Source organism: Propithecus coquereli, unplaced genomic scaffold (genome assembly GCF_000956105.1).
Source record: "Propithecus coquereli isolate 6110/MARCELLA unplaced genomic scaffold, Pcoq_1.0 Scaffold908, whole genome shotgun sequence".
NCBI classification, from domain to species: Eukaryota; Metazoa; Chordata; class Mammalia; order Primates; family Indriidae; genus Propithecus; species Propithecus coquereli.
The window spans coordinates 343532-359231 of NW_012155374.1; the positions used below are offsets into that span (position 1 = coordinate 343532).

General features: G+C 61.9%; 1 protein-coding gene across 1 annotated transcript in view; it reads left to right on the forward strand.

Moving 5' to 3' along the window:
- The first annotated feature begins 264 nt into the window (after nt 1–264).
- LOC105826704 (guanine nucleotide exchange factor VAV2-like) overlaps nt 265–15700 on the forward strand; it is a 125256-nt gene continuing 109820 nt past the window's right edge. Inside the window, exon 1 of the mRNA XM_012664721.1 lies at nt 265–583. Coding sequence (XP_012520175.1) covers nt 380–583 — 204 coding nt within the window. The 5' untranslated portion in view covers nt 265–379. The remainder of the gene's footprint in view (nt 584–15700) is intronic.

Here is a 15700-nt window from a genome sequence, read left to right on the forward strand (position 1 = left end):
GCGGCGGCGGCCGCGGGGCGCCCAGAGCGCAGAATGCGGCGCCCCGCGGGGCGGATCGGGGAGCGCCGCGGCGGCGGGCGGCTCGGAGCTCGGCTCGGGGTCCCCGGGCACTCGAGTTCGTGAAGGGGGACCCGGCGCGCTGCCCGGCGCCCTCCCCGCGGCCGCACGTGGGCGGGAGCGGCGGCCCGCGAGGAGCCGGAGGAGGAGGAGGAGGAAGAGGAGGGACGCGCGGCGGCGCAGCGGGCACCCGGGGCCGCCCGCATATAGCCCCGCCCCGGCCGACGAGCCCCGCGCGGGAGGCGGGATGCCCCGCGGCAGCCGCACTTGGGCTCGCGCGCTGCCCTGAGCGGGCCGGCCCAGCCGCGGCGCCGCGGGCGCCATGGAGCAGTGGCGGCAGTGCGGCCGCTGGCTCATCGACTGCAAGGTCCTGCCGCCCAACCACCGCGTCGTGTGGCCCTCGGCCGTGGTCTTCGACCTGGCGCAGGCGCTGCGCGACGGGGTCCTCCTGTGCCAGCTGCTGCACAACCTCTGCCCCGGCTCCATCGACCTAAAGGACATCAACTTCCGGCCGCAGATGTCCCAGGTGAGCGTCCGGGCGCGGCGGGAGGGGCGCGGGTGCTCGGGCGTTCGCGCCTCCGGGCGCGCTTACCGGAACGCCGAGGTCGCAGCCGCGGGAGGCCGGGTCGCGCTGGCTGGGGCTGCCGTGCGCGGGATGTCGCGGGCAGCGGGAGGGGCGGGAGGGAGAGGGCGCGCCGGGTGCCTCCGAGCCGGCTCCTCCGAGTGGCGACCTCCCGAGGTGCGAAGTTGGCCAAAGTCCCCCAAGCCTGGGGCGAGCCTCCGCTGCCCGCGGGTACTGCTTGGGTGCGCACGCTCCTCGGGTGAGCCTCCCGGGATGCGGGGAGACTCCCGCCATTGCCGCCCCCTCTCCCGGCCCAGGGCCCTGCGACTGTCCTTGCTGTCCCCAGGAAGCCTGCCGCTCCGGGGAGCCGCCTCGAGGGTCGCACCCTCGGGCTTTACGACTGAAGACTGGACGCCGGGAGGACCGGCGGGAGTGCTCACTGCTGCGCCTGCCCCGGGTGCGGCCGAGGGGCCGGTTGGGGCGGAGGCGGGAGCCCTCGGGCGGGCGCGGAGCGGGTGGGCCTGGGTCGCGCCCCTTCGTCGGCCTCCACCTCCCCCAGGACCTGAGCCCGGGTTCAGAGGCCTCCAGGGCTGCTCGACTGGGCGCCAGCAGGGGCCTCCGTCGCCTCCCCAGCACCCCCACCCTTCCGTCGGGCCCTTGAGTGTGGCCTTTGTCGCGGAGGAGGCACGCGTGTGGCCGCAGGGCCGGGCAGGAAAATGTCCGCTGCGCCGGCCGGAGCTGCTTTTCTTGGCTCGGTAGAGGGAACTTGGCCAAGAATGGAGCAGAGTCGAGGTCCCGTCCCGCCCTCCCGGGGTCGCGAAACCCCGACCCGGAGCAGCTTTGCAGAGATGGGGGGAGCCACGGGAGAGGAGGGGGCGCCCGGTCCAGCCCGCACTGCCCGGCGCGACCTGCCCGCAGCCGCAGCCCCTTCCCCAGCTGCCCTCGGAACTGCAGACAGAGGCGGCTCTGCGGCGGGACCTGGGCAGCCGCGCTGCGGGGAGGGCGGGATGGAGGGAGTCCAGGCTCCCAGCCGCTCCAGCCCGCCAGGCCTCTGCCCTTTGGGACGCCCGTGTTTCCTAGGAGATCGGGCCTCTCGGGATGGGGTGGCTGCTGACAAAGGAGGGCCCCGGGAGCAGGGGGCTGCCCTCCCACTCAGTAATGGCAGCCGGGAAGGGAGCTCTCCTGCCATCCATCCTTCAGCTCGTCCCAGCCGTCCCCACTGTCCCAGCGGTAACTGCCCGCGGTGGGCGCCCGCTGCAGAGTGCTGCCCGGAGCCGCGCTGGCGGCTGGGAAGTGCTCTCCCCATTTCATGGCTAGAGAAACCGAGGGAGCGGGCCGTGTGGGTGAACAGCTGGCTCCGGTAGGAGCCCCTGCGTGTGGTTTGAACTTCAGGGCCGCCCAGGCGGGCTGCTCTGCGGCTCCGCGGGGTCGGGCTGATTGGCAGGAAGGCCAGGGCTCCCGGCAGAGGCAGGGCTGGGTCTGCACAGAGGGGGCTGGGCCTGGAGCTGCCCTCCCCGGCTGTGGTTTGGCAGGGTGGGAGGAGGCGGGGCTTCTGGCTGTGGCAGGTGGCTCTGCTCAGCGTCTGCTGCAAGTTCAGCTCCAGACTTGTGGGGTCCCTGGAGCCATTGACGGAGCAGCAACACCAACACTGACAGGGTCCCCTCGAGTCCTGCTGCCCCTGGCCCAGGGGAGGGGGGTTTGGGAGGCCAGATGGTCAAGGGTTGGTGTGTCTGTGTGGCCACATGCTCTGATTGAATCCTGGCACTGTCACCTCCCAGGTAAGCCAGGGCCTTCGGGGCCTTAGTTCCCAGTCTCTGTGATAAGGACAGTCATAGTCTCCACTTCGTGGCTGTGCTGTGAGGATTTGCTGGGGGAGGCGCTGTGTGTCCCCAGCACAGTGTCCCTGGGCGCACGTTAGCAAGTCCAGGGTCGCGGTGTGGACACTGCCACGTCTCGCCCTTTGCAGTGGAGATCGATCGCCTCATCCGCTCTCCCCTCCTCTCGCGTGGGGCGGGCTGGTCATGCCCACCTTTGTGCACCTGTTGCCTCCATGGGGACAGCTGCAGGTGCTCCTTTAACTCGCACCGTATTGGTTGGCCGGACAGCCCGTCTGTGTATTCGTAGGTAAGGAAACCACTTTCTTCACCACATGTGGATGAACAAGGCTCGGGAGAGGGACTTTCAGCCTCGCTGCGGCTACTCTCTGCTGTCCAGGAAACTTACGTTTCCTACGGGGGAAGGGAAGATGTCAGTTGGCCCAGGTGATGGAGCTCAGGAGAAGTCGCAGCTGCTCCTCCTTACCCGTGCTGCCCCGGGCTAGGCAGGGTCCTGGGCGGCATGTGCCGTCCTGTTTTGTAAATGAGGCGGTCACGGTTCAGAGAGGTGGGTGACCTGCCCAGGTCTCCTTCCCAAGACTGTTTAAATAAATTATGACTTTAAAAGACTTTCTAAGCCGTCTTGCTGTCTCGCTGACTTTCTGACAGATGCTCCCGGCCACATTCTTGGATTTTCATGGTGTGTGTCTGTTACGGGATGGGTGGGGTAAGGGGTGTGTGTCTGTTGTCATGGGATGGGTGGGGCGAGGCGTGTGTGCGTGTTTTCGTGGGTATCTGGGTCCTGGTGAGTTGGCAGGGCCCCTCCAGGCACACAGCAGAGTCTCCCACGTCCTTGCCTGTCACAGAGTGTGGGACTCTCCAGCTCAGAGGCCTCTGTGATGTCCCCCCACCAGCATGCCCCCCCAGCTTCTCATGGTGACACCCCGTTTTCGAGGATTTGGAGATCCCTTCCTACTTTGAGTTTATCTTAACTGAGTTAATGGCCCTGAAGCACGAAAATAGCAATGCGCATTTAATGAGCACCTGCTGTGTACAGAGCCAGGTACTAGAAGATGGTCACAGAGAGATACCAGTTGCCCACCTGGTCATGGCCTCCGGGAGCTGGCAGGATATGCTTTATTTAAAGAAAAGTTTTTTTTAGAGACAGGGTCTCGCTCTGTCACGCAGGCTGGAGGGCAGTGGTGCAATCACAGCTCACTGCAGCCTCAAAGTCATGGGCTCAAAGGATTCTCCTGCCTCAGCCTCCTGAGTAACTGGGACTACAGATGCTTGCTCCACCACACCTGGCTAATTCTTCTATTTTTTGTGGAGATGGGGTCTCGCTATGTTGTCCGGGCTGGTCTCGGACTCCTGGGCTCAAGCAATTCTCCTGCCTTGGCCTCCCAAAGTGCTGGGATTACAGGCGTGAGCCACCCACGCCCGACCTTATTTTATTTTTTTATTCAAAATGGCTGGGAGCCACTGTGGGTTTAATTAAACTAATTAGATATGGGCACAATCTGCTGATGCTGATGCGAGACCCACCGTGTCTGGAGCAGCTTCGGTTGGGAGGTCCGGAGGTGGCCCGGGCCAGCAGACAGCGCTTGCACCTTTCACTGTTGGGGCACCACCTGCCTGACCTTTGACCTGCCCATACCACCCAGTGTGGCTGGGGTTTGTCCCCCACCTGAGCTCGTGCTCCTGCCTTTTCCCTGACACTCCAGCCTGGCCACTTTTGGCATCCTCCCTCCACGCCTGTTCCATCTGTGCCCGTCGCATGCTGTGTCCTTGCTGAAAGACTCCTCTTCCAGCCTGGCCCTTCCCGTAGGAGCTGGCTTAGGGGCCCCTCCTCTGGGAAGCTGCCTCTGAGCTCCCCCTCCCCCCCGCCGGTCCCTTGGCGTCCCGAGCCTGGCTCTCGGCTCTCAGTGTTGCGGGTGTGTCTGTGGCCTTGCACTGCCCACTGTTTGTCACTCGAGCACCCTCACCGCTTGCTCTGCAGAACCCAGAGCACAGTGAGAGCAAAGGCTGCCGGCATGGGCAGTGAGCCCCCGAGGCAGGGCTGTGGCGCGACAAGCCTGGCCTCCCTCCGCTCTGTCCCTTCAGCCAGGAGTGATCTCCGAGCCCCTGCCACGTGCCACGCGGGTTTGTGCCTGGTGAGGGGCGAGGAGCAGGCTGGGTCCATCCCTGCTCTCGTGGAGCTTCTAGTCAAGCAGGGGCACCCACTGGGTGTGGATGACATGCTTGTTGACTGAAAAAGTGACATTCAATTACCCAGAGAGAGGCCAGTGCAGGCGGGAGGTGCTGGGCTGGTGTGGCTGAGGCAGGAGACACAGGCGGCGGGGGGCAGAGGAAGGAAGGCTGTCAGGGAGACAAGGAAGCTTTTCATTTCTTCTTTGCTCTTTTTTGATAGATTTCATTTTTAAAAACATTTTGACTCATGGAAAAGTTATAAGTGCAGTACAAATAACTTTTTTTGAGCCATTTGAGGGTAAGTTGGCAACTTGGTGCTGTGCACCGCTGGAGGTTCACCGAGTGTGCTGTGAACAAGGGCACTCTCCTCTGTCACCCCGGCGCGGCCATCGCAACCCGGGAGGCCGCAGCGATCCGTCGTCCCTTCAGGCTTCCGTGGTCGTCCCAGTGGATGCCCTCAGCTGCAGGGGCACCCTCGGTGCTGTGCGGCCTGCTCTTGTTTCCGCCTCTCGGCCTGGGACCCTGCTCAGCCCTTCTTTAGTTTTGGTGGCCGTGGCACTCCGGGAGGTCCAGGCTCCTTTTGCAGAATGTCCCCTGTGTGGGTTTGTCTGACCCCATTCGGGGTTTGCCCCTGCAGGGAACAGCACGGGCTCCGTGCCACGCTCCCTTCTCACCTGCTGGAAGGTGTCCCCTCCTCACCTGCTGGCAGGTGTCCCCTCTCACCTGCCGGCAGGTGTCCTCAGCTTTGCCTTTGTCCCATTGCTGGGGAGGTTTCGTTTAACTACGGGACTGAGACAGGTTCCTGGACCTCGCTGTGAAGCTGCTCTGCTGCCCTTTACCGTTAACACGTGTTTTAAGGAAGGTGCTTTGAGACCGTATGAATGTCCTCCCCTCCCTCCCTGCTTCTTTCTCTCCCCCTCCTGCTCCGCGCCTTGTCCCCCCCACCCCATCTCTCCACGTTGGCTTACTGCTCTCTGTTTTGCTCCATGCATTATAATCTGTCACTGTCATTGTTTGTGTTATTTATACTGGTGCTCACACTGTCGCGGCTTGGTCAGCGAGAGCAGCTCCAAGCTGATATCTGCGTGTCGTCTTCGTGTCCCGATCGCCTTGAACTGTGAAGAGTGTGTGGACGTGAGCTTTACGCTGGCCCGGTTCTGGCATGGCAGGATGTTCCTGGCTCGTCTCGTGTTTTCTTAGTCCCAGCTCAGGGATCAGCCGTGTCTCCGAGGACTCTGGGTCCACGGTAGAGGAGAGGGGTGCTTAGAGGCCACGGTTGGGGTGAGGTGTGCTCAGGCTACTGGGGTAGTCCTGCTTCCAGGTGCTTCCCGTGTGCACACCTGGGGAATTGCACGTGTGTGTACGAGTGTGTACCACAGATGTCTGCATGCGTTTACGTGTGGGCTTGTTTTCTGTCTAGTCAATGCTGCCAGGTAGACACAGCTAACGTGAGCCACGTCTGTGTTTTACAACTGCCAGTGGTCATCTTAAAAAAGCAGAAAGAAACGTCTAGCACTGCATTTAATAATGCATTTTGTTTAACCTGTGCATTCTTGCCAGGGGCATCACGCCCTGAGGGGTGAAAGCAAACCTTTGGGGTGCAGCGGTCTCACTTTCACGCGTGCAGCGCAGAGGCACCCACTGTGCAGAGCATGTAAACAGCACAGCTGCGGCATTAAAGCTTCATTCGGGGAGGGCGAGGAGAACGTCTGAATGGCTCCTTAGGAGGCAGGAATGATGACATGCGTCTGCCAGCGTCAGCAGCTGGGGGGTGCCCTGCTGCTCCCCGTCCCAGGCATGGTGGCTAGGGTGTTTTATGGGAGCTGTGTGCCAGCAGCCGGTGGGGCAGAGGGGGCTGGACGGCAGGCAGCTCTGATGCTGGCCCTGGGCTGCCCGCTCCGTGCCTTCCCTACACCCTGCAGGGGTGGTGTTTGCCCTGCGGCAGGCAATGAGACTGAGACTTAGAGGGATGGGGTGATGGAAGGTTCTGGAGATGGTGGCCGTGCCCCAAAGCCATTGGGCAGATGGATGGACGGGGGCAGGTGATCGGCCTGTGTGGTGCCGGCTTTGGGGACGCCCTGGTCCTCTGGGGAAGAAGCTTGCTGCTGGGTCCCTTTGCCCTGGCCCATGTGGGCTTAAAGCTGGAGAATGCCGTGCACCCTGGTTCTGTCCTGCCCAGCACTGGCACCACCCCTCGCCTGGGGAGAGCCTGCGAGGCAGTGGGGAGGGGTGGGGCAGGGCGGCTGGCTCTGCCCTGTTAATGGATGGGGGGAGGGGTGGGGCTGAGGTTGCATGGCCATGTGGGTGCCCAGGCCTCTTGCCAGCCGTGCGGGTCTCTTGCCTTGGGAGCTCCGTTCACTTCCCCTGAATAGCAATAACGGCGCCTGGCATGGTCCCTGGGATGGTGGGGAGGTTGGGAGACAGAGAGCCGGTGCCCGGGTCCGGAGATGGTCCCGGGCTGGCCAGCTCTGCCCTCTGCCCGTGGCTTCTGGCTGTGCCTCCCCTGCTCCCGGGCGGCTGGGCGGGGCTCACTGTGGTTTACTCAGCTCCCGTTGGCTGGGCCCTTGCTCTGGGCTTGGGCAGCAGAGGCGGAACCCCTGCCTTTGTGCTGCTGACTTTTGGGAGGAGGGGACAGAAAGGACTGACCAGGACAGACAAAGATGGTTTGGATGCAGAGGGACAGGCAGGAGGCAGGGGCGCGACCCAGGGGGACGCCCAGGTGGCTTCCTGTCTGATGGGTTTGTGTGTCTGTCCCTGTCTTCCCCTTGCCACGTGCACCTGTGCTCCCCAAATGTCATTTCAGTGGGACTGGGCACGGCCCACAGGCCACTCAAGTGAGGTTCAGATTGGGGCCTTCGGGGAAGGGCACGTCCTGGAGAGGTGAGTGGTCCCCAGGGAGGGGTCCTCAAGGGCCTGGGCTAAGCTGGGGCCTCACTGATGAGGCGGGGGCTGGGCTGGGCTCCGAGTCGCTCCCGGCTGTGTTTTGGAGCAGCCATGGCTCCTGGCTCTGTGTCTCTGCCACAGGAAGTGTCCTGTAGGCCTGTCCCCCGGCCCTGTCAACATCCTCTGTCCGGGTTCCGGATGGCTGTGCGATATCCGCTCCCTCCGGGTGCCCTGACACCCCCGGCCCTGCCCACTCCGGCTGAGCCATCTCTGTGTGGACCCCGCCTGGGGACCTGCTCTGCGGGGCCTGGCCGTGTGTGCAGCGGGCGGCGGCCAGCAGTCCCGCGGTGGAGCAGCACGGCAGGGGCCCTCTGAGACCCCCCCAGGATGAGCCCCTGGGCAGCTCCGATTGGCGCAGGGGTGTCTGGGTGGAGGTCTGCCTCGCGGGGGGCAGGCCCCAGCTCAGGCCGTGTATTTGGTTCTTGCAAATCCCGAGCTCTGAGGGCCGCCTCCACTGGACAGCGTCCTGGGCTGCCCTGACTGTTTGGGCTTCTGAATTCAACAGACAAACAAGGGAAACAGACACGCAGCGTGGAGGGGACAGGTCCGTGCGCTGGGAGCTTGGCCGAGGGCCCGGCTGGTGGATGCCCCGAGTCAGGTGTCCAGAGGCTGCCAGCGCAGGCCTCACGGGTCCGGGTGCTGCTGGGAACGTAGTGTTGTGATGGGAGGGGTTCGCTTGTCAGTCTCTGTAGAGTTTGTGTGAGGATTAAGGAAAATCACTTCACCAGACCCACTGCTCGCCCCCCCCCGAGCCAACTTAACCTTGAAGTCATAAATGCTCCTGTTGGTTTGTTTGGTTTTGTACTTTTGGTTTCAAAGACAGCACACAGACGTGGAGTCCTCCCGTCCCCTCCTGGAAATCGCTAGCCTCAGCCTTTCCAGGCCCCCGAAGCTCCCCTAGAGCCCCCTTTTCCTTGTCATCTGCATGGGGTTAGGGAAGGTTTTTTTGGGGACAGAGTCTCGCTCTGTCGCCCAGGCTGGAGTGCAGTGGCATCATCGTAGCTCACTGCAGCCTCCAATTCCTGGGCTCAAGCGATCCTCCTGCCTCAGCCTCCCCAGTAGCTGGGACTGCAGGTGCGCGACACCGCGCCTGGCTAACATTTAATTTTTTGTAGAGACGGGGCCTGGCTGTGCTGCCCCGGGCAGGTGGACTCCACGTCCCCTTCGCACTGAGGAGCAGAGACTCGAGGCGCCCAGCTACCTGCCAGGACCACTCCGCTGTGAGAGCTTGGCCTGGACTTGGCCCCGGACCTTGGGACTCCAGGGGCCACATCCTCGACCGTGGCTGCTCCCCAGAGCTCTGAGGCCTGTGTTATGTTTTTTCTGCCTGTTCTCTCCTCTGGGGGGTCTGTGGTTGGTGTCCGGCAGGAGAGGCAGGCTGTCTGCTGCAGTGGCCTCCGGATGACTGTCCCCAGCCTCGGTGTCCTGCCTCAGGGACGGTTGTCAGGAACCGGAGGTGCTGGGTGCACAATAGCCGTGGGTGGGGCTGGACCCTCCCATCGTGTGACCACCTATGAGGGTGACTGGCCCCAGGGCCATTGTCACGCATGCACAGGGTGCCTAGGCAAGCTTGTGTCTGGTGGTACCCTGTGTCCCAGGCCGCCTGGGGTAGTGGAAGCTTCTGGTGCCTCATGCTCAGACCCTGCCCCCACTCATGGGGCCATCTGTGCCCTGCCCCCCAGCCCCTGAGGACCTGTCGGATGCTGGGTCGGGTCTCTGCCTGAAGTGCCTCTTGGACTTGTTTGCACCCGAGACCTCGAGGGAAGCAGGCTTGAGGCAGGGCAGTCGGGTGTGACCTGGGCCAGGGCTGGGCGTGGGGGCTACTTGCCTCCCTCTGCCTCAGACCTGTGGCATCGTCGTGCCCTCTGGGCCTCCGTGTTCCTCGCTGAAGAATAGAGAGGCAGATGTCCCCATGCACGAGAAACCCATTCTTTCCTGGGCGTGGGGCTTTGGCACGTTTCTTAACTTCTCTGAGTTTCATGGGACAGCGCTGGTTTCTCCTGCTCGGGGTGGGCGAGAGCGGGTAGGGAGATGATGCTCTGCACGTGCCAAGCGCTGGGCCAGGCAGGGCCCGATGCCCGACAGAGGGTGCCGGTGGGGTCTGCGTCTGTGCGCAGAGGGGACTTGCCCAGATCCCCCGGGCCATGTGCCTTCCTCCTGGCCTTTGTGGCTTTCCACGTGCCTTTCTCGTGGCACGCTTCTCAGGCCTTTTGTGGTGCTGGGTCTTCATTACTCTCTGACTCGGGTGCCGAGGCAGGGCTGGTGCCCCAGCCAGAGTCACCTGGGCTTCCTGAAGGCTCCCCCTTCTCTCTCCAGGAGTGAGGCTGGGTGGTGGCGAGCAGGCAACGGCTTCCCTGAATGCACGCCTCCCCCACGCCCTGCCCCAGCCCAGCACCTTCCCCACGGTGGGCCCCAGAAGCTCCTCATCTGAGTTGCGGAGGGGGAGGGCCCTGCCCGTCTCCTGCCAGTGACCCGCGCCCAACTCAGGGCAGGGGATGGAGGGAGATGGGTCCAGTGGCCAGGGGGGCTCTTGGGCCACTTGCTCCATGTCTGGGCCTCTGACGCCGCTCCTGTAAACGGGGCCGCCGTTTCTGCTCCCCGTGGCTGCAGGAGTGGCCGGGAGGTGAGTACGGAGGGTGTGTGAGTCAGTGCCCCTCTCTGGAGTGAACGACAGCCGCCCTCCACGGGGTCGGGGTGTGTAGTCACTCTTGCAGGAAGCAGCCCCGCCGATGACTCCGTGCTCCGTGCTCTGGTTGACAAGTCCCGGCTTCTGCTGTTTCTTAAGGAGGCGTTTTCTCACGGCGGCGGCTCAGGCTTCTGCGTTTGTCTGCTGGAACTGGCAGGCGAAGGCAGCGTCTGCTTTCAATAACGACGTGGGCTTTCTGCTGCTTTCTTTGGGAGAATCTCAACGTGTCGACATGAGCTAATGATACAACGCTCCCGGAGCCTCCCCAGCCCGCACCCCGTCCCCAGCACTCGGGGCGACCCGGGATGCGAGTTCTGGAGATGCTCTCAGTGAGGGTCCGGGTGGTGCCAGCGCACCTCTTGATTGTTTGATTCGCGGGAGCCGAGGGCGCACCCGGCGAGGACAAATGCCTCGTCTGGGAGTGAATAACTGAGTCAATAAATCTAGGCTGTAAACCTCACCTTTCGCAGCTGTGTACGTGCGTGTGTTTGTGTGTGTGCGCACGCATGTGTGTGCATGCGTGTTGTGTGTGCTTTCTGGCCTGGCTGATCTGAGCAGCTGGACTTCTTGGCAGTGTTGTTCCTGGGACTGGGCTGAGTGTGGTGTGTGGGTGTGAATGAATCAGAATGGACTTCGGGGTCAGGAAACTGGGCTTGCTCTGCCGTCCGTGCTGTATGACCTTGGGCGGAAGGCCCCCCACCCCCCCGTCGGTGCCTGTCTGCATCTCTGACCAGTGTGGGTGATGCCATCTGTCCCCTCTCACTGGTTTTGGGGCTCACACTTCTCTCTTTGAGTTGACTGAGGCCTGTGGGGTTCCATAGCCCAAGGGGCCTTATTTTGCCCCAGGGCTCTGTCTGCCCTCTGGGCACGCCGTGTTGGACAAGGAACTGCCCTTTCTGTTGGGGGAGGCCCTGGCCGCCTCCCCGCAGTGATTCAGGGCCCAGGGGTCCCCTGAGTGGCGGATTCTGTTGATGGAAGGCAGGGACCCCGACTGTGGCTCAGCCATACCTGGGCCAGCTCCTGGGGTCCCTGTCCCGCCCCGGGCCTCCCTCCTGGGCCTCAGCCCTTCATGTTATGGGGCCCCAGGTGCTGGCGAGGGTCCTCCTTTGCAGGGTGGGGAATGTCAGCCTGGGCAAGAGGCCAGACAGTCACGGCCACGTCTTGCCTCCCCCAGTGGCCTTCAGCCTTTCTCTGGCTTTGTCTTCCTGTGGCCCAGGACCCAGACGGGCGGGCTGGCACCTGGGCGCCTGTCTGTGTTGGGCGGGCCCGGGTTTGCCAGGGGTAGGCGACGGCAGGGCTCGAACCCGGGGCTGGCCCTGAGATGCCGGGATTTGTATCCGTCTACACATTCCCGTCCCTGATTCATGTGCTGCCAGCCGCTCTCTGTTTCTCTGAACTCGTGTGTGTAATAAAATGTGTTTTTGTCAAAAAGGGAAGATAGAATTCTCACACACCACTCCCTCTTCATGCAAATGAACCCTGGGAGAAAGCGGCCTGTCGTCTCTTTGGGTGTATTTTGTGGTAATTTAGCTGCTTAAACGAAACATCTGTTCGCCAGCGAGGCCCTGGGAGAGCAGCGGCTGTAGATTAAAACAGGGGAGCGGGGGAGTCATCTGCGTTTACTGTCATGGAGGAGCGGCCACCAAGTCAGACCCACGCCCCGGAGGGAGCCCTGGGCACCAGCGCGTGGGGCAGGGACAGGTGTGTTGGCCGGAGCCGGCGCGGCTTCCTCTCGAGTGGCTGGGCCAGAAGCCCGGCGGGCCGAGCTGAGGCTGCTCCAGGGCAGGGCCCCGCGGGGCTCAGGGCACAGCTGCCCCGGCTCTGTCTGTCGAGGGGACCCATAGACCGAGATGGCTCCGTCCAGCGTCCTCCGTCACAGAAGGAGTTTTCTCCCTCTGGCACCCTGTCCCAGGGGTCAGGCGCTGGCCCTGTGTGCCCCTGGAAAGCTGCTTGGTCACCCCCAAGTCTCAGCTGGCTCATCTGTGAAACAGGCTGCGGGAGGCCCGGCGAGTGTCGGGCGTGGGTGCTGCCGTCCCTGGCTCCCGGCGGGAGCTTGAGCGTGGCGGGTGGTTCCACCTCCACTTTGGAATTGGCTTCTTCACGGGACGGGTGTTTCCAGGGCCTGGTGGGCCATGGTTTTCATCCGAGTTGATCGTTGTGTGGGGTGATCCGGTGGGGGACGGGTCACCCTGCCCCAGGGCATCCTGTGCCTTTTGAGGGCAAGGTGACACGTCCCTTGAGTGCCTGGCCCCTGGGGCAAGGGAGAGGCGGGTGAGACCGTGTCCTGCAGAGTCTGCGGGGAGAGCATGGACACAGCCTTTGTGGGGAGCCCTCGGGGGGCTGGCAGGGGGGAGGCCCTGGGCCGTGGGAGCAGAGGGTGCCCGGGCTGGGGGCACAGCACCCTGCACGTCTCGGGGAGGTGACAGCAACTCTGAGCCACCGCCTCGAAGGCTGCAGGGAGGCAGGGGCGGGGGGTGGCGGGTGGGTGGCTTCATCCTGGGGGTGCCAGGGAGCTGAGGGAGGGGTTGGTGTGCGGGGATTTGGCTTCAGAAAGCTCCGCTGCGGCTCCGCTGGGACCCAGCTGGAGGGGCAGGCTCGGGCCCGGGGGCAAATGTGACTGTCCAGACGGGGGTTTGCACTGCGGCGGGGGTGGGGGTGGGCTTGGGCCTGGACACGGGGGATGAAGACGATGCCCCGTGTCAGGCTCGGGCAGTGCGGGGATGAAGGGGCCTGTCTGGAGTTGGCCCCTTGGGGTTCAGGCTCCGCCAATGGCCGGCAGTACAAGGAGGAGGCTCTCCCAGCACTCTGTCCAGGGTCTGTCCCGACCAGACTTGGGGACCTCTCGGCTCCACCGGGGTGTCCCTGTCTGGCCTTGTGCCCTCTGCTGCCTTTCCTGTCCCCGTGGCACCGACTGTGGTTGTGTCCAGGTTGCTGGACTCGAAGGTGCGTGGGGAATCGTCGTGGGGGGTGGAGCTGGCCCCAGCCTGGGGGTGGCCAGACTCAGCCGCCTCTCGCAGAGCCAGGCCCCAGGCTGGCACCCACATCCTCTCTCCTTCCGCGTCCTCGCGCTCTCTGCCGCGCTGACAGCTCTGCCGCAGAGACAAAGGTCACAAACAGGTGCTGACATTCGCTCCTCGCGGGCGGGGTGGGCGCGTTAGAGTCCGGCTCTCTGGGGAGTGTAAATCCCTCACGTGGGATTCGTGTCGGGTGACAAGGTGGCCTTTGCAGACATCCAGCTAAACTGCCTTGAAACCTGAAACGGTGGTGTCTGTTTTTTCAAAGTGGTTTTGGTGTGGAAAGAGTGCTTTTTCTTAAAAAGCGCATCGCCGTGGATTGATTTTTTGGGGACTCCTTTATTGCTATTGATCCGGTAAAGCTGTAATCGGGAAGGAACCTCGCCGCGGTTGTGTTGAGGGCAACTTGCTAATCTCGTCGATTTCTCAGCAAGACGCATCTGCTGCGACTCAGGGGGGCCGCACATCGCGAGCTGGTGAGCCAGCTATTGGTATTTGGGCGTCTCGGCCTCCAGGCCTGAGCCTGGGCCACTGCCTTCCCCGGCAGGTCCCAGGAGTGGGTCCCGGGCTGACAGAGGACAGCACCGTTGTCCGAAACTACTTGGGGAGGCAGAGACCAAGGGTGGCTCCCTCTCCGGGCCACCGCTTCCTGCATGTCTGAGAGACGCCAGCTCTGTAACAGGACGGCGTGTAGCAGGAGGCCGTCCGCTGTGTGGTGCAGGCTCTGCCCTCTCCAGGACAGACACAGCTCTGTCCAGGTCCCCAGGGTGACCCACGGGGTAGGGACCTGGGGGACCGTGGGACTGGCCCCGAGCACATTTCTCTCGCTCTTCGGGTCTTGGCGAGGGTGGCAGGCACCAGAGCTTTGAGAATTGCCTCTCTTGCCTTTTTGTGGGTTTTGTTTTTTCACAACCTTTAGAATGTCCTGTCTATTTGGTTGATACATAATACCTGCACATATTTATGGGGTACGTGTGATTTTTGTTTTTTTAAGACAGGGTCTCACTCTGTCAGCTGGGCTAGAGTGCAGTGGCTTCATCAGAGCTCAGTGCAACTGCCAACTCCTGGGCTCAAGCCATCCTCCTGCCAGAGCCTCCTGAGTAGTTGGGACTACAGGTGTGTGCTACGACGCCCAGATAACTTTTCTATTTTTAGTAGAGACGGGTCTTGCTCTTGCTCAGGCTAGTCTCGAACTCCCAAACTCAAGCAATCCTCCCGCCTCAGCCTTCCAGAGTGCTGGGATCACAGGCATGAGCCGCCGCGCCCCGCCGATATTCGATACATACATAGAGTGTGTAAAGGTCAAATCAGGGTAGTTAGGGTATCCATCATCTCAAACATTTATCATTTCTTGGTGTTGGGAACGTTCCAAATCTTCTCTTCTGGCTGTTTTGAGATATACAGTAAAGTGTATATAATTCATACTACTGTGCTATCAAACGCTAGAACTTACTCCTTCTAACTTTGTGTTTGCACCTATTAACCAACCTCTCTCCCAACACCTCCCACCCCAGCCTCTGTGACCTTCCTGCTGCTCTCTGCCTCCGTGAGGTCGACCGTTCGAGCTCCCAGATGTGAGAACATATGATATTTTCCTGCTGTGCCTGGCTTATTTCTCTGAACAAAACGATGTCCAGTTCCAATCGTGTTGCTGCAAATGACAGGATTTCATTCTTTTTTATGGCTGAGTAGTATTCTATTGTGTGTGTATACCCCGTTCTTAAAATTCACTTACGTGTTGACGGACGCCTGGGTCGACTCTGTATCTTGGTGCTGTGAATAGTCCTGCAGTAAACACGGCACGCAGATATCTCTGTGACACGCTGATTTCCGTTCTTTTAGACCTGTGCGCAGCAGAGGGTTGCTGGGTCAGGCATAGATGTGTGTTTAGTTTTGTGAGAAACCTCCACACTGTCTTCCACAGGGGCCGCACTCATCCAGCTGCCCCCCGCAGCGGGGCATCCTCATCTCCTGCGTCACCGACAGCATGTTGTTTTTCGGTCTTGCTGATAATGGCCGCTGTAGCTGGGGCGGGATGATGCCTCATTGTGGTGCTGAGTTGCTTTCCCCTGGCGACTGGTGATGCTGAGCGTTTTTCATCTGCCTCTGGCCATTGGTGCTCCTCTTCCTTCAGAAGCGTCCATGCAGATTGTTTGTCCTTTTACTAATGGGATCATTTGCTTTTTTCTGCTGTTGAGTTGTTTGGGTTCTTTATCCCTCGTCAGGTAGGCGGTTTGCATGCATGTTTGAACATATGTTCTCCCATCCTGAGGGCTGTCTCTGCTTTCTGCCGACGGTGTCTTCTCTGTGCAGACGCTTAGTTCCATGTGACCCCATCTGTCTACTTTTGCCTTGGTTGCCTGCACTTTTGAGATCTTACCCCAAAAATCTTTGCCCAGACCAGTGTCCTGAAGCATTTCCCTAAGGCTTTCTT